The following is a 17,706-nucleotide window of genomic DNA, read 5'->3' on the forward strand; positions in this document are numbered from 1 at the left end:
GCTTGCTACATTAGGCAAGATAAGGATATTGTATTTGAAAATATGGGATACTATGATATAGATGATATACTGGCGGACTCGGTGGAAATACCATGCAAATTTCAGCATGATATACCAGGATTAGGATACTTAGAGAACAATCCGGGAAAACCAGTGAAGAAGAACGCTAAGCTTGAACTTCCGTTGTGGTTGGCTAGGATTCTAGCCATTATAGATGGAGATACCAATGAAGGTGAATTAAACCAGGATGAAGAATCTGTTCCATTTGTTGAACTATTGACCCCAGATATGTTTTCTCCAAAGGTCATCAACGCTATCAAAGCAGATCCAACGTCTTTAGATTTGCATGCCATCAATTCGTATTTCTACGCCCTTGCACTTAAATGGATTTCATTATTCAGTGATCGAGAGTTTGCTGATATAGTCACAACACTTCTTCTGGAACGATCGCAAGCAATAAATAACCATGCAAGTAGTGTTTCAGTGGAGTTCAAAAGTTCGTTAGATTCAGTTCGAGGTACTCAGGTTACTGCAGGTGCATCAAATGCAGCAGCAAGTATGTTCCTACTGACTTTAGATGAATTTGAGAAGAAAGTATATAAGAAATCTCATGAATCCTATAAAGAAACAAAAAAGTGGATGTTTGAAAAATAATGCATCTCATTCTATTCTTCATTCTACAAAAACACTAAAATAAAACAATTAATAACAAGTCTACGTAGTCAATATTCATTCACTTTATAGACATGTTTATTATGAATATTATTATGTACTTCCTTCAAAATTTGCTTTTATTCTTAAATAGTGTGCTAACTCATCGTGAGAAACACTTGGTACTAATTCTTTATTTGCCTTGGCAAAATCACACATTTTAACAATGACATCTGTATCAGCCGATGTAGCAACCCGATCAAACCAATATCTCACAGATATATTTTCATTACGTGTCTTATTGTATTCTTCTACTTTTTTATCGACATCTGCTGCAATCCTTGTCATGGCATTTAGCATTGCATCCGAACAGAGAGCATAAAAATCGGCCCCTGTGTAATTAAATGGACAATTGTTAACCAGGGTTTCAAACTTGACATCTTTATCAAGATCAAATTTACGTGATAAAGCTTCTAAAATGTTTTGTTGCTTTTGGTTTGTGTCTGGAATCCCAAGATACAGTAACTTATCAAATCTTCCTGGTCTTAGCAGGGCCTCGTCTAATAAATCAGGTCTATTAGTGGCACCAATAACAAATATTCCATCTCCACCACTGCTCATCCCATCTAACTCTGCCAGTAATTGAGAGACAATACGATCCATAACACCACCCGAATCACTTTGGTTCCCTCTCTTTGGTGCAACGGAATCAATTTCATCAAAAAAGATGACGCATGGCTTCGCATCTCTAGCTCTTTGGAAAACCTTCCTTACATTAGCTTCTGATTCACCAATGTACATGTTTAACAACTCAGGACCCTTGACACTAAAGAAATTCAAAGAAAAATTGGATGCAATGGCTTTTGCCATTAAAGTCTTACCTGTCCCGGGTGGTCCATAAAATAATATCCCACTTCTTTTTTTCATTCCTGATGCAAATAATTCAGGATGCCTCAATGGCATGTCGATAGTATCCATGATTTCTCCTTTGACCAAGTCTACGCCACCGATATCATCCCAAGTCACGTTAGGAATCTTAGGAGCCCCGATAGACGTGGAAAATTCGTCTCTTGCCATACTGATAGCATATCTTAATGATTCCATACTGATTAACATATTATGACGGTTGCACATCAATCTGAAGGGATCGAAATTATCCATACATTTAGCTTTTGCCGTCTGAACAATTGATTTGATATCTAATGGAGTGAGCCCAGCAGAATGTATTGCTAATTGAGGAAGATCCACGTCTTTACCCATTTTGAAGATGCAAGAGTTTCCAGGTGTCTTCTTATTTAGTTGTTCAAGAGAAAGATACCATTGAAAGATTGATTTCCTCTGTAATTCTGTGGGAACTGGTACAAATATTTCAAATTTAATGTGTGACCTTATTACCTGAGACACATCATCGATGTTATTGACCGACGCAACAAATGAAACACCTTTGAATTCTGTAGTATATTGCTCAATCATCTTAGTTATTTCAAAATCCATAGTCTGTGATAGTTTTGAGGCGTCAGGGTCTTGATTCGGATCTGGTTTTGAAAGAATGGCGTTCATATTTTTCAAAAAGATCATAGTCACTGATGTATGTTTCAACACATTTTCAATTTTAGCCTTTATGTGCCCGATGATTTTATTTGTACCTTCCAAGGATCCATTATTGGATGGTAAAACTGAACAATCTATCTCTATTAGATGAAAGCCTAACCAGCTTGCTACAAATTTTGCCAATGTTGCTCTCCCAACATGGGAGTTATTTGAATGCAACAAAATGGAAGCATTCATTGAACACAGTAATGAAGTATTGATAATGTCTGTGAATCTTCGTGCATAAGGGAAAATCGCCAAATCGTAAAGGAAGTTCGTGTTTAGATTAAAATATGATAGATATTTGTATTGAGCCATGGGTAATGGTCTTTCTACTACCACATTTGATGTGGATAATCTTGTCAGATTAGAGTCTATGATAAATGGTATATCATCGACAGGGTCATTCTCAAGTTCCACACTTTCAATGCGGAACCATACGAGTGAATCATTATCTTCTTCAAAGTCTGTGTCATCATCAGATTCAGTATATAGATCAACAAGGTTTGAATCAAAGGATATTGGGATTAGGTCACCCACTTGTAAGAGACGCTTTCTCTTGGTAAAAAATCTTTTCAAATTATTGAAAATTATGGATTGATATTGTCTCTGAGAGTTATTCCAACTGCCTACTCTTGAAACAGACGCAGACTTCGCAATTTGAATCTTAGAAGTATCGTGGTTATAGTTGGATATAGTGACCACCTTCTCCCTTGGAAATTTAGCCAAAATTCGAGGAGATACGTATATGGCACCTATGTCTGAACTTTCCGCATGGAGATTGTTTGGATAGAGTAGGACAAAAAGCTTAATTATGGAGGAGTTATCACTATTTGTTACTTTAATAAATGAACCACCGGTCACATTCAGTTGAGCCAACGTTTGTATATCCGTAAATGCAAATAATGTGTCATCATCCGATAAAGAAGGTGTTGGTTTAATTAATGTCATTTGTACTGGATTGGGTAAACATCTTAATTCCTTTGTTATCGGATTTTCGTCTCGTATGGACAGCATATTAAAAGTTGGGAGTTTCTTAAATGACTTCCCATCGTCGCTAGATTTAACAAAAGTTACTTGGGTCTTTTGGAAATTTATTATACCTTGTTCATATGGTCCACATTGTATAACTTCACACCATGAAGATGAGATTATTTGACCGGAATGAAGAATAGTTATCTTATTTTTTATACCATATTTTAATTGAAAAAATAGCAACTGTTGGTCAGAAGTTGCCAATTGCATCATCTTATCGTATAAAGACCCATTGAGTAATATAGAAACACTACTTAAAATAGGTGGAACCTGATGAAGTATAGAAAAGATACAAGTCTCGACGGATGGGTAATGATTGTTCTCCATAGATAGCAGAGAAGCACTTAATCTGATTGTTTATTCGGTACCTCTTTATCCAATTGACAATGAACCAGTATGGAATTCGTATGGTTGTTATCATATGTGGGTACTTTAACTTCAGCGTAGGTTTCTGACTTTGAGCGTTCATTAGAGCTCCAATTTTGGAAGATGTGAGAGGGAACCAAACAACGAATTGACTCAACCAAATAATCCAGCTCCAGAGAGACTATTGACATTGTATATGGTATTGGTTTCTTGTTATTTGTTTTCTTCTGCCTTGGTTATCTCAATGTTCTCCAGTTATCAGTCAAATTCATGTAAAAATAATCCCCGAGATGAAAATTCAGGATGAGTATATCACCTCTTTCTCAATAGAACACTGCGTTCTAACACCTCTCTGGCCTCATTGATCTTGGTCGCCAGGTAGGGACTACCACCTTTATCAGGGTGATTCAATATCATAGCTCCTCTATGCTTCCTCTTCAACAATTTTTCGTCCAATTTCTTGATATCCTTCGACGAAATATCTAATATCAGGATTGCTTCCGATTCCGTCATTGTCGGATAGAATCCACCTTGGAACTGATCCAGTTTAGTTTTCAATTCATTACTGAGCTTAGTGCTTTGGAACTTATTTGTGTAATTTATCTCTGATCTCGTTATACGTATGCCGTTCATCCTCGCTATCATTATGGGTGTCAATGATTTGTATACGATCCAAGCCCTTAGACCAGAGCGTATAGTGACCGCAACGAACGTGACACCGACACCAAGTATCAAGGGCAACACCATATTTCTAGTATTATGGCCTTTTTTGGTAGGGGAAGTTACGGTGATAAGACTGATGTTCAAATTTCAATTTTTCATTTGCCATTAGCAAACGCTCATTGCCAAGACTACGTAGTTGCATGTGCTTCTACGATGAGATACAGAAGATCTACTACTACATAATGTTCGCCATGTTATGTTAATGGTCATGCCGGCAGACATAAGAGATACTATACAACAAGCTTATTGCGTGCCAGGGTATGAATCGAGTACTTACAAAAACTTGATCTACATTTATTTGTTCAGGATGACGAATGAGGTCAAAGTCACCCCCGCAAGGTTTAGAATGGTATTCCTATGTATTGTAATGGGATTACATGCATGCAAGGGACGCAATATGAGGAATACTGACACTGCCCAGCAGTCAAGCGTTGTATATGGATGAATCAAACCAGCATTTTGCTGGTAATTGTTCGTTTTTTCTCCGCGCCAGCGTCACAGCGACAAAAAAATCTGAGAATTGCTGGTGTGTCAGCCATCGAGGAAACTACAAGTCTGGGACACAACTGAAGGGTGGAGTTGCCTTCACCCCAGCTACGTAATCGCAGCCAAACTCTGCTGGACTATAGGTGATATACGTTTTTGGTCAGTCTCTGTCGTGCCGGACCTGCAGGTCAAATCCAGCCTTTTTAATTAAATCCTGAACTTACGGAAGCAAAAAAAATGGATTATATAAGGTTCCAGTCTTTTTATCTCTCTGATTCAAGAATAGATCTAAATTCCCTATCTTTATTTCTCTTTCTGTTTAAAATTGGTTATTTAAAAAACCAACAACACTAATAATTTAATACAATCAACATGGTATCATTCCTACATATACTTTCGTTGACCGCTGTCGCGTTTGCTTCAACTGTTCCTACCTATTCAAATAAAACAGATGTCACCCCTGAGGCATTCTTCTCAAATATCCAACTTACAGATGCTTACTCTGGAAATGCTAACTGTTCCGATCCAAATCATTGGTTCTTAGTGGAAGGTGAACTATTTGTTCCTCAAGGAACTGATTCAGATTTATACTTCACAATACCACGAGATTTCGGATCATTACCAGATGGCCCATTTGATTTATTATTCGATTCTTCCAAGATCGGTTCTATCAACTACAATGATTCCAATATTTTTACTGTTTCTTTCTTAAAGGAAGAATTGACGTCAAATGTTACCACTACTTTTAACTTCTTAACAAAATTATCAGGTCAATCTCAACTGGCTATTTCCGGTCCACAACAATCTGAATATACTTTCAATGTCTCTTCCGGTACAGCTTTCACAGAAACTATTAATTACATTGCTCCAGATATTTCTGATCTAACTACGAATGGTGGTATTGAAGATGGAAATAATACCGCATGGTTTACCGCTAATATCCCAATTTCTACTTTCTTAGAACCAGTGGATTTTATTTCTCAACTTTCAGACAGTAATAAATTTGATATTTCTAGTCTCTCCATTGAAATTGTTACTAGCGTCGGTTCATTTAACCAACCATTAACTTCTGTTCCTTTCACTGCTGTCGATGACCAATCCACATCATCTCAAATTAAATTATTATTCGATACTAATTTAAGTGGTGGTAAGTATGTTCGTATTTCATACTCTTCCGATTCATTAAATGCTGCTATAATTACCTCTCAAGTTGAACTCCTCTATCCAAACGTTACATCTACTTCTTCTAATTTGGTAAAGAGGGACACTTCCATAGTTTTGGACTCAGTATTATATGCTTCCGCTATGGCAAACATTGACACTACTTCAAATCCATCCGCCGACTCCGAATCAACCGTTCCTGATAACGTGTCTTTGACCAACGATATTTACAAGACATTTATCCTAGTTTCATCCGTTCAATCTGAGGTTCTTACCGAATTCGGTACTTACATCCCAATCACTACTTTCCCAAATGATACATCATCTGTTACTAGCATGGTTTCTAACTCTAGTGCATCAACAACAGCAATTTCTACATCTGTTACAGAAACGATTTCCACTTCAAGTGAACCATCAGTAGCATTTTCCACCTCCGTCATTGATTACACTTCTTCAAGTGTTTCAAGCACAAGTGATTTTGCTTCTCCTTCTTTTTCCAAATCAAACTTTTTCAATTCCACAACTACAACAAGTACAGTTAATCCTGCCACCATAACTGATATCAATACATCTTATCAACTACTTACCTCAACACAAGCTGAAGAAGATGAATACGATACTGAATTGATCCCAATTAACACACTACATAATAATAACAGTACGAAAATTGAGACAATCACATCATGTTCAAATGGATGCACAACAAGTGTTCCAAAACATATTGTATCAACAGAGTTAGATGTTTCAAAGAATAGTACTCAAATTACTTCAACTATTGCTGCTGAATTATCAGAAGAAGAATATTTGTTAGGATCTTCCACTATTTCAACTAAAACAAGTTCTCCAAAGCAACCTACAGTAGTGAATAGTTTAGATATTTCTAAGAACACTACTCAAGTCACTTCCACAATTTCTGCTGAATTGTCAGAGGAAGAATATCTTCTAGGTTCATCTGTTATTCCAACCTCAACAAGTATCCCAGAGCAATCTCCTGTTATCTCCACAGACTTTGATATTTTCAAAAACAGTACTGAAGTTACTTCTACAATTCCAGCTGACTTGTCTGAAGAAGAATATTTACTAGGTGCATCAACTATCACAACTTCTACATGTGCCCCAACTCAATCTCCTGTTGTTTCCACCGGTTTAGATATCTTCAAGAACAGTACTCAAATAACATCTACCATTTCTGCAGATCTATCCGAAGAAGAATACTTACTAGGTGCTTCGACTATTCCAACTACCAAAAATATTATTAATCCAACCGTAACAAAGACACAAAATTCAAAAAAGACAATGACAATTACCTCATGTTCTAACGGATGTACAGCAGCAACTGCACCCTCATTTATTTCCAGCAATTCAACCATTCTAAGAAATAGTACACAAATAACATCATCTCTTCAAGCACAAGTCACTGAACTAAACTCGTTATTAGGTTCTTCTGTCATGAAAACTAGTTATATCCATCATTACTCTGCATCACAAACAACCTCTAGATTGATATCTGTGTTTGAAGCCGGAGCAAGTCACATAAGGTTGACCTTTGGTGGTGCTCTAATAGCTTTAGCAGCCCAATTTTTATAAGACATTTTTGTATAATTATGCATTTAGATATCATTCTCATATGTATATTATAAAGTTCATTTAATAATAATAATAATTTTAATTTCAAAAAGAATTTTTTTATTGTAATATATTTCTATCAATCAAAACTGTTCGTTAAAGGTTCAGTGGTTTCCATTGATGGTCGTGGTGTCACCCTTCTCAATAACCTATTTTGTAAATCAGCACTTTCTAGTAAATGGTTTCTATTATCCATTCTGATGTCAAAATAAAGCCCATGCTCATCCTTGGAGTGTTTATTTCGTACACGTCTATATGTCATGATGGGAAATATCCATTCCATATAACTTTCCCCCATTACGCTTTCCCAATTTCTTCTCCTGGATCCCAAATCAAATATATTATCAACTTCTGCATCCTCCAACCCTCTTAATAATTCCAGGTCTCTCTTTTCTCGTTTCATACCATACATCTCAATAGTAGTTTGATTCTTGAGAAGTTGATAAATGGAAAATGAGGAAAAGAAAATGAGACTAACCGTAATAACAATCGCCAAGATCCATACTGTCAATAGCATCAGGTCAATCAACTCATCCTCATATTGCTTACCTGAGAACCAATAATGCAATTCACAAGACGTGAAAAAAAGAACTACGATGGAATAAGCAGTACAATATATCAAAAATTGAACGAAGTATTTCTGATTTTCGAACCCAATACATTCAGCAAACCATGGACAATGATGATCCATTTTCAAAATACATTTATCACAGGTTGAACAATGATGGCATCTATCTGGTTTCCACACTTGGCATGTTTGACATAATCTGTATCTTCCATCTTTTTTCAGTGTGAATGATCTCTTGGCAATGTACTCAGGCGGTAATTCTATTCCTCGCTTGGCATCCTCCAAATTATAGACTCTTAGATCAGGAAAATTAGAGGGAGTTCCTGGTCCCGTCGATACTACTCTGAAATAAGCAAAGATTCCTATTGTTGCCAATATCAGAATTGGAGTAAGCACGAGTATGCTCGGTATCGTGTTTACATGAAGTATTGTAACATATGCTGTCCATATATATATCGAGGTCGTCAGACATCTTGGAAATAAAGTGGTTATCATAGTATCATGAGATGTGCAGTCGATTTCATTCGCTTCTTGTTCATGGACTAGCTTCGCAGAACAATCAGCTTTCCAGCACAAATATTTCAGAAGTCCATGTACATTTTCGGATTATCGAAATTCAAATCTCGGAAGTGGCACCAAATAAACTGTCACTAGAAAGAGTTGTTACAATCTGTTCAGCTTTATTGATGGTAAGAAATATGTTCAGTGGTAATGGCATTTGCTTTACCATTTTGGTATCAATTCTTTGGAGTAGACTCCCCTGTACGCTCACATTATCTTCAGCCTCATGATCGTGAACTGGATCAATGTTACATGACATATTAAAATTCTCATTCGCTAATCTTCTATATAATCTTAAAAGTTCCCTACTACTTTCTTTTTCTAGAGTTTAATTGATTATTGGTGAAGGTCAAACTTTCATTTAATTGTGTGAAACACACGGCCAAAGGCGTCTCTATCCCAACATGACTTGCTGCAAAGTACACGTTTCGGATCTATCTCAACATTTTGTCACAATACGTAGCATTCGTAATGTAAATGAATATAGATTATGTATAATAATTATAAAAATGCAAATTCTCTCCTAATATTAGTCACTGCGTCAGAATACTTTTGTTCTTCATTTGGATCAACACTCATCGTTGTAAGGTTCGTTATCATCTCATAATCGCTTTGAGCCTCATAACTATCTATATCAACAACATTCTGATAGAATGCTAAATCTACAGACACCTTAGGCAAATATGAAGCGCTCGTGACAATTGGCGGTGTGTCGCCGATTTCATCCCTGTTTTCATTATCAAATTCTTGCCTTCTTGGGTGCCCGTGTGAAGGGTGATTTAGCAACCATTCATCATGAAATATGGGCAGTTCATAGGGAAGAAAATTTTCCAAATGTTTCTCGATGGTATCTTTCGTTTCAACTATATTATGCAGCTGTTGGTCACAAAGTTCTATTTCATCATAAGAGGTAAATTTTTCATTTACTGCTTCTAATTCAATGTTAACTTTATCTTGTTTCTTGTTTCCCTGTGCTTCTGTTATCAATTTTAACTTTTTATTAAATGAACTTTGTTTCCTAGACAAAAATGGAGAAACTTCTTTACTATTTGTTGCTAAGTTATGGTATCTTCGAGTCGAGTTCATGTTAAAGACAAACAAATCTGTAATCCATGTCACTGCTCTTGGTGCATAATACTCATTCCAATAATTATCAAATGCACCAGGATATCCGCGAACGTTTAAAATCGTCTTTTCCTTTGTTATGTCATTATTTTTCTCTAAGATCTCTTCTGTTAACAATTTCTTCAAGCCTTTTACATGGTAAGTGTTCCACCAGTGAGTATAGCTTCTTTTCAATCCATTGGTAACGTATTCATTGTGGAGATAAAAATCTGTATTCATCTCCCATAATGCTGGATAACCTTCTTTCCAAATGTAGTGACCTAAAAATAGATTAATAGCATCTTGACGCTGTGCATCAACAAATGAGTTGCTGTAAAACCTTTTTATACTTTCGATCATATCCCTTGAATGAGAGCTCCATTGGTTAATTTTTCTATATGTCTCCATTGTATTTACAAGATGTGAGCCACCGTATTGTAATGCAATTGTATCACCCAAATCGTGGAATAACTCAGTAAGTATATTGACGATATCAGAATCATATTCCAAAAACGAGTTATCTATAATTCCAAGTTGCCTTAGTTGAACCCCCAATGCTCTCTTCCCAATAACAAATTGTGCGGCATTTGTACGATCCAAACAATCAATGCAATTACTTCTGCATATCCCCTCTTGAATAGCCGTTGATTTGAAATCTTTCCCATTGTGAAAAATACCTGTCTTTTGTACACTCTTAGCAGCATATGTTTCTAAAAATTCTATGACACCTTGACCGTCTTGTTTTGAAGCTTTGCTCATGTCCCAGGAAACATAATCCATTTTTTTATCATCCGGTAAAAATTTATTCAAATATGTGATGCATTCTTCAAATTCTTTCAATAATTTAGTCTCCCTAGGTTTCTTCTCCTTTGTTTTAATTAAATTCAGGATTTGGATTACGCCTCCACCATATCTTTGGAATAATTTATCAAAATGCAATGCAGCTGGACTGAAAAATGGATCTACTACATTAATTTCGATGGGTGGTTTTGCGGTTAAATTTGAGGCTTCTTGGGTCCAATAGAGAGGAATAGATCCTCTATGTTGTACAAATGATGTGTATCTATCACTATCAAAATATCCATTCCCTGGTTTGTGGAATGGAGTTAGCGTCATATCAGCGACAACTTGTTCAGTTTCCACCTCATTCGCTACAAACCCATTTGTGTTGACACCTCTCTTTAAGAATCTTGCCCCAGCAAAATGATGTGACCGTCTTGCAATTAATGTAATGTAAATGTTTTTCCCCAATACTGAGACGTTAACTTGATCAATGAAACCTTGAATGATACATTGAAACCAATCATAAACTGTTTCGATACATGAAAATATAGGTTTTAAAAGAAAATTATTCCAAATAAACATTTCATTATAGTCTTCAATGCCACTTGGAATGGATATATCATCACGTCCAACAGCTTTCAATTTTTCCCTCAATAAATTCACTTGTAACGTATTAGTCACATCATAAGTATAACTGAAATAAAAAGTTCGTGACAAATCAAGATTCTGGAACGTTTGCATCAATTTAGCCTCCATGGATCCCTTATCCGGTTTCTTATAATTATTTGAAATGGGAACCAATTCAGTTCCATCAATATGTAATACGAAATGGCCTCCAATGACTGCGACCTGGCTGCATTTGGTGACCACCACCAGATAATAAACACTAGTGAATTTAATGAATCCCAGCAGACCATACCCTGTAAGTCTCTTAATAAGTCCCATATCACTAGCATCCTCCAAACCTGCCAGAACGTTCATGATTTCATTTCTCGTAAAGAACACGTTATCTTCCAGGACATTCAATTGATCCTGTGGTACCGTGAGGTCTATCTCAAGGACTCGGAACATGGTCTCTCGCTTGTTGGATCCAACGATGTACATTCGTTCGTTGGTTTCGTAGATTGTATACTTGGATAGAATGAATTTCTTGGTCTTCCTTTGCTTGGAAGTCTCCGTAGAGATGGGTTGTCTTCCGTACATCATTGGTGTTATTGTGTCCTCTCTTGTACCATCAGCATTTTCTTCGTCTTCTTCAATATCTGTCACTGTGGATTTGTTCATTATCTATTTGGATTTGGCGGTATCTGATGTTGTTTATTGTATTATCATTGTTATGTTTTGTTTGTTTTTTGGTAGTGCCATTCTTGTTTCGCGGTAAAAGGGTTAACTTTACGTAGTGTAATGATTGATTGATCTACTAAATCTTTAAATTGTTAAACAAGTATGTGTGTGTATATATGAGTGTTAATATAAAATAAGATAAAAATAAGTAATTGTAAACTTCACCCTGAAGTTTCTTTATGATTTTTTTTGTTCCCCTTAATGAAATGAAAATGAATTACAATAACCAAGATAATAATGCTATGAAAGCCCCCATAGTTGATACTGAGAAGGAGTTTATTGCATTATTTAAAGTCATTGTTGATTGCATATCCGTTTTCACTACACCGATGGTACCAGAGAGAGATCCCAACCCAATACTACCAGACGCTGGTGTAGCCACGACACTGTATCTTGAAGCGAATCTTTGAGCAAATGTTGTCTGCACGGCAGTAACCAATCCATCGATTGTAACAGTTACCCACATGTTTGAAGTTCTTGCTCTTGTAGTTGTGTAAGTGGTTATTGTTCCCTCGGTAATAGTTAATAAAGTTTCTAATGATAGTGTGGTAACTGGTGTAGCAGGAGGTGCAGTAAACGCAGTAGATGGATCTGGTCTCCCATTTTCAGCCACCGCAGCTGCTGCCTTTGTTGTCGTACTTGAAGCTGGTACCACTGTTACTATGGTTGTCTTGGCGCCTGCTGCATTCACGGTGGTAATAGTCTTGGTGACCATATTTGCACTTGCTGTAGCCTTGAGTGTAGTACCTGTAGTTGGTGCGACACCTGGTGTTGTGATGGTAGTGATTGTTTCTAATGCACCGGCATCATCAGCAGTGGTATAAGTCATGTATATGGGTGAATAAGTATTTGTTAAAGTGACAGTAATACCCAAATCATTGGTGGTAACGACCACTGTGACCACTGGAGTAGGTTCACTAGCAACAGCAGTAGCAGCGGTATTAGATGCACCAGGGATAATAGTAGTAGTTAAAGTCACAGGAGCACCTGCAGCATTTGTTGTCACGATTAATGATTGTACTGGAGTCACTACTGTTGTGTAAGGGACTAGTCCACCAACTGCGTTTGTAGATGTTAAGATAGTAGTAATGGGAGTGATTGCGGTTGCCTTAGTGGCTGCAGCTGCGGCTGCAGCAGTACCAGTGGTGGTAATTGTAATGGGTAAACCTGCAGCGTCGACAGTAGTAATAGTTTTCACTGGTTTTGTGGTGGCGGCAGCAGCTGCGACGGCTGCCACAGCGGTAGCAGCTGCAGTGGTCGTTATCTTTATCGTTGCACCTGCAGCATTTGTAGTAGTAATGACGGTGGTGACTGCATTAGCGGTAACTGTGGCTGGATCAAAGATGGTCGTTTGTGTTATTGGTAGCCCGGCAGCATCTACTGTAGTGATACGTTGAGTAGTCATGACAGCCTGTGAGAATGGCGACAATAACAGCCAAAGAATGAAAGCGATAGGTATGGAGAACATCTCGAGTGATCTGATTTGATATGGGTTCGAGTCTTTTGAGCGATAGTAGCGACGACGGGTATTAGATCAGTGAGCGTAAGTGCTGTAATAAAAGTACGTTGTGTCCCTGTTGCTGGCTGGGGTTCTCTGTATATCTGTGCGGTTGCAGTTGCAGTTTCTGTTTGTGGGCTATAGAAAATTCCTTGTTCATGTTTCTTGTTCCTCTTTTGCTTAAAATTAGAAATCCATCTTTTCGCGTCACAAAATAAAAATTAAAAATAAAAACTTTTGTGGCGCAACACGTAAATGGAATTTCCCAATCAGGAAACAGGACGCGTCAGCGGTTAAAATATCCGTTTTGGGCTAAAATGTAAACAAAGTCTTGGAAAATTGAAAAATTAGTGAATTGCCCCCTGCTTGAATCAAAAAGTAGTCGTAGTGGTAACACTAACATAGGGGCAAAGCTGTGTTCGGTAGAGGTAGACAACAAACAACCGTGTTGGCCCTCTTGACACTCATTGGAGGATTCATCCCACAACAAGAAGTAGCAGAAAAGGACGCCATAGGGGCTAGACTCGTTCTGATTTAAACTAAACCCTAAAAATAGACCAAGCTGGTGACAGGCATAATATATACTATACTACAATATGTCTAAGGATCAAGATCATGTGCGCAGGGTATTCAGCGTGGATGACGATCCCAAGGAGGTGGAGAGCGATATTAGATATCTGGAGGGGCTACATGATGGTCTGAAATATGCATTGCAGGAGGGGAACAAGTCGATATCCGCTCAACCACAACAACAACAATCCTTAAGGTCCCCGTCCGTTCCTAACGAGGATAATATTAAATCTTCCTCTGCTCCTGATTTGCTTTCAGCCAGCACGGGATCAATTCAAACTCAAAATTTATATCTAAACCCTACTAGATCTAAAAATTCAGAAACTATCACCAACCTCAACAATAAAAATTTAAATAAAAAGAAGCATAGAATAATATCTCAATCAATAGTTAACGGACCTAAATCAATATCCAGGCTGACTACTTTGAATTCACCAGAATTATTTGTCTCAAAAAGTAACCATACTATAACATCGATCAGTAAAAAGAAAAACAACAAAAATATTAATAATGATTCATTCTTCGATGATCACGACAAATTCATAATTCATGATCCACCGAGACCAGGTCTAGGGCATGATTTGTTGATTGAAGAGTTAAATGACCAGGATGACGACGATGTTTATGGCGACAATGATAATGACAACAATTTTAGACACCCAGATGACCTGGAAAACAATGCGATCGATGACCAATTATCATTAGCTTCCTCGTTGGAATCATACACTTTAAGGGAAAGACAAGATGCAATTAATAAGACACATCCATTCGGGATAAGAATTTGGAAACCTGCTTTATATAAGAAAATGAGATCCGTACAGAGAGCTGCTGATGAAGATATTCATGAAACAAAATGGAAGACTATCACTTGGCCCGTTCATTTAACAAACATAATCTGGTCATTAACTGTTGGATTACTACTGTTTATCCTGTTTTCGTTAGCTGGGGTTATGGTTTGCATATTGGGACTCTTTACAGGATCAGCTCGTGAATATTCCGTCATTTGCTTTAAATTGGCAAAATATTTAATATGGCCCTTTGGGAAAGTCGTTTATCTTACAGTAGACAAGAAATATCTAGAAGAAGATAACGCGGAGGGGATAAGTGTACCACAATTCTACAAATGGGTCACTTCATATAGTAATAGATTGTTCTTTCATCAAAATCCCAATGAACAAGATTGTAACACTTCATTAACAGCGCACGAAAGTTTAAATCAACCATCATATGGATCTATTCAACATTTTATTACTAAACAACAGCAGGAAAGACAGAATAAACTCCAAAATCCATTTATTACTCCTCATGATGACCGCCCAAGATCATCTTCGCCTAACACTCCAGTAGTATATAATAGTAAAAATAATACTATTAATAATGCAAATGAAGAACCCACTATGGCACAAGATAATTCCACTCAAAGAAGATTATTTGGTAGGGGTAAATGGACTTGGGGCAGATTAATATTCTACCTTTGTTTCCATTTAATCTTAGAACCTATAGTTTTTGTTGTTACATTGATTTCATGGCTTTTCGTATTTACCATTCCCATGAGTAACATCCTTTGGAACTTGATGTATCATTGTAGAAAACATCCGCTAGCGTTAGGCTTTAAAAACATCAGAAATACAAGGGAAGCACCATCAACAGCAAATTATGATGAAGATCGTGATTCAAACAGGAATATCCTGTTATGTACATTTCGCTGTGCAGGTTGGCATTATTATAAATATACTGTTGATGGTACAAATATCATTGTGGTGAATCTAATTGCCATGGTCTTCTTTACCATCTTCAATTTTTATTTCATTAAAAACGTGTGGCATTTTAACTTCTGGTTTACAGATGAATCAGCAATCTTCATGTTATGTTTGCTATCAATTATCCCATTAGCATTTTATATTGGTCAAGCTGTTGCTTCCATTTCTGCTCAAACATCCATGGGTGTCGGTGCTGTAATTAATGCATTTTTCTCTACTGTCGTGGAGGTTTTCTTATACTGTGTTGCCCTGAAACAAAGTAAAGGACCTCTTGTGGAAGGTTCCATGATTGGTTCAATCCTCGGTGCCGTCCTATTGTTACCGGGTCTTTCCATGTGTGGTGGTGCATGGAATAGAAAGACACAAAGATATAATCCCGCAAGTGCAGGTGTTTCATCAGCAATGTTAATTTTCTCAATGTTGGTGATGTTTGTGCCCACAATGCTATATGAACTGTACGGCGGATACACTGTCGACTGTGATGATGGTGCCGAACAAGCTTTAACCTTCTCAATTTTTATACTAGCGGTGTCATCAACACATTGCTCCTTTAAGCACCCACCTTTACAATTTAACAGGATGTATACTCACGTTATTCAACCAATGTCAGTCTCTTGTGCAATTGTATTATTTATGGCTTATGCGATCGGTTTGTGGTTCACCTTAAGAACGCATGCAAAGATGATCTGGCAACTACCTATTACTGATCAACAACCCAAGGAAAATTCCAACATTACACAAGGCCTCAATTCGGAACAAAACTCAGTATTACTGCAACGTCGATCACAAACTCAATTGAACCAAGATGCAGGCGGCCATGATGCCCCAAATTGGTCAAGAAAAAAATCTACTTGTATCCTTCTAATAGCAACATTATTATATGCTATTATTGCAGAAATATTGATTGCATGTGTAGATTCTGTCTTGGAAGATTTCCCCTCATTGAATCCCAAGTTCCTTGGTTTAACAATCTTCGCTCTAGTCCCCAATACTACAGAGTTCTTGAATGCTATTTCGTTTGCCATTCACGGTAATGTTGCTTTATCTATGGAGATTGGTAGTGCATATGCTTTACAGGTCTGTCTTCTTCAAATTCCAGCTTTGGTGTTATACTCTATTTTCTACACGTGGAATATGGATCATTCATTGATAGATATTAGGAAACAAATGTTTCCCTTAATTTTCCCAAGATGGGACGCTATAGCATCTATTGCGAGTATTTTTATGTTTACTTATTTGTATGCTGAGGGAAAATCAAATTATTTTAAGGGTTCGATGTTGATCTTATTGTATGTCGTCGTTATTCTAGGATTCTACTTTCAGGATATCCTTACGAATTGGCAGTGGTAACCATATATTTGTTGGCCCCTAGTCACTTATTTATTTTTATTTAATTAGATTTTTATACAAGCATTGATTTAATATGTATACTATTTTAACTGTTGCTACCGTTTTATGTATAGACTTTGAATGACAAGCGACAACAAGGCATCACGGGGGAACATGAGGTTTTATTAGTGAAGTAAATTAGGAGTAAATAAAACAAGGGTCCGGTCCTCACCAGTTCCCTTCAATAGCTAATTTCTTTTAATATTGACCAATTACAACTATAGTTTTCAATAATAATAACTTTTCTATTCAAAATTCTGTCACCGGCAATTTTAGTCAATCTCAAAATTATTTGAGCGAAACTGGCACAACTACAAAATGAGTAAATCTTTGACTGGAACAACAATCAAAACGAAAAAAAACTCTCGAGAAAAGCACTGACCATTAAGTTGAGAGAGTGTGTAGATATTCCCTGCAGGCAGATACTTTTAACTACCCCATTGACTACTATTTTGATTCGAAATTTTAAATCCCTGTTCTCTTATTTGTGC

General features: G+C 37.0%; 8 protein-coding genes across 8 annotated transcripts; 3 read left to right on the forward strand and 5 right to left on the reverse strand.

Moving 5' to 3' along the window:
- Positions 1-42: 42 nt before the first annotated feature.
- Positions 43-654, forward strand: PSF3 (DNA replication protein PSF3; the record flags this gene model as incomplete). Its single annotated transcript, XM_003676508.1, has 1 exon — positions 43-654. One exon carries the CDS (start codon positions 43-45, stop codon positions 652-654), a length of 612 nt encoding a protein of 203 aa, XP_003676556.1.
- A 111-nt stretch (positions 655-765) lies between these two features.
- Positions 766-3,603, reverse strand: PEX6 (AAA family ATPase peroxin 6; the record flags this gene model as incomplete). Its single annotated transcript, XM_003676509.1, has 1 exon — positions 766-3,603. One exon carries the CDS (start codon positions 3,601-3,603, stop codon positions 766-768), a length of 2,838 nt encoding a protein of 945 aa, XP_003676557.1.
- Positions 3,604-3,954: 351 nt separating this feature from the next.
- Positions 3,955-4,389, reverse strand: MDJ2 (Mdj2p; the record flags this gene model as incomplete). The annotated part of the gene is made up of 1 exon (XM_003676510.1): positions 3,955-4,389. One exon carries the CDS (start codon positions 4,387-4,389, stop codon positions 3,955-3,957), a length of 435 nt encoding a protein of 144 aa, XP_003676558.1.
- Positions 4,390-5,223: 834 nt separating this feature from the next.
- Positions 5,224-7,599, forward strand: EGT2 (Egt2p; the record flags this gene model as incomplete). Its single annotated transcript, XM_003676511.1, has 1 exon — positions 5,224-7,599. One exon carries the CDS (start codon positions 5,224-5,226, stop codon positions 7,597-7,599), a length of 2,376 nt encoding a protein of 791 aa, XP_003676559.1.
- Positions 7,600-7,717: 118 nt separating this feature from the next.
- PFA3 (palmitoyltransferase PFA3) lies at positions 7,718-8,701 on the reverse strand (the record flags this gene model as incomplete). Its single annotated transcript, XM_003676512.1, has 1 exon — positions 7,718-8,701. One exon carries the CDS (start codon positions 8,699-8,701, stop codon positions 7,718-7,720), a length of 984 nt encoding a protein of 327 aa, XP_003676560.1.
- Positions 8,702-9,268: 567 nt separating this feature from the next.
- FIG4 (phosphatidylinositol-3,5-bisphosphate 5-phosphatase) lies at positions 9,269-11,938 on the reverse strand (the record flags this gene model as incomplete). The annotated part of the gene is made up of 1 exon (XM_003676513.1): positions 9,269-11,938. One exon carries the CDS (start codon positions 11,936-11,938, stop codon positions 9,269-9,271), a length of 2,670 nt encoding a protein of 889 aa, XP_003676561.1.
- A 277-nt stretch (positions 11,939-12,215) lies between these two features.
- KRE1 (Kre1p) lies at positions 12,216-13,466 on the reverse strand (the record flags this gene model as incomplete). The annotated part of the gene is made up of 1 exon (XM_003676514.1): positions 12,216-13,466. The coding sequence occupies one exon, from the start codon at positions 13,464-13,466 to the stop codon at positions 12,216-12,218; it is 1,251 nt and encodes a 416-aa protein (XP_003676562.1).
- A 626-nt stretch (positions 13,467-14,092) lies between these two features.
- On the forward strand, positions 14,093-17,176 carry VNX1 (calcium/hydrogen antiporter; the record flags this gene model as incomplete). The annotated part of the gene is made up of 1 exon (XM_003676515.1): positions 14,093-17,176. The coding sequence occupies one exon, from the start codon at positions 14,093-14,095 to the stop codon at positions 17,174-17,176; it is 3,084 nt and encodes a 1,027-aa protein (XP_003676563.1).
- Between the last annotated feature and the right edge of the window lie 530 nt (positions 17,177-17,706).

Source organism: Naumovozyma castellii, chromosome 5 (genome assembly GCF_000237345.1).
Source record: "Naumovozyma castellii chromosome 5, complete genome".
NCBI classification, from domain to species: Eukaryota; Fungi; Ascomycota; class Saccharomycetes; order Saccharomycetales; family Saccharomycetaceae; genus Naumovozyma; species Naumovozyma castellii.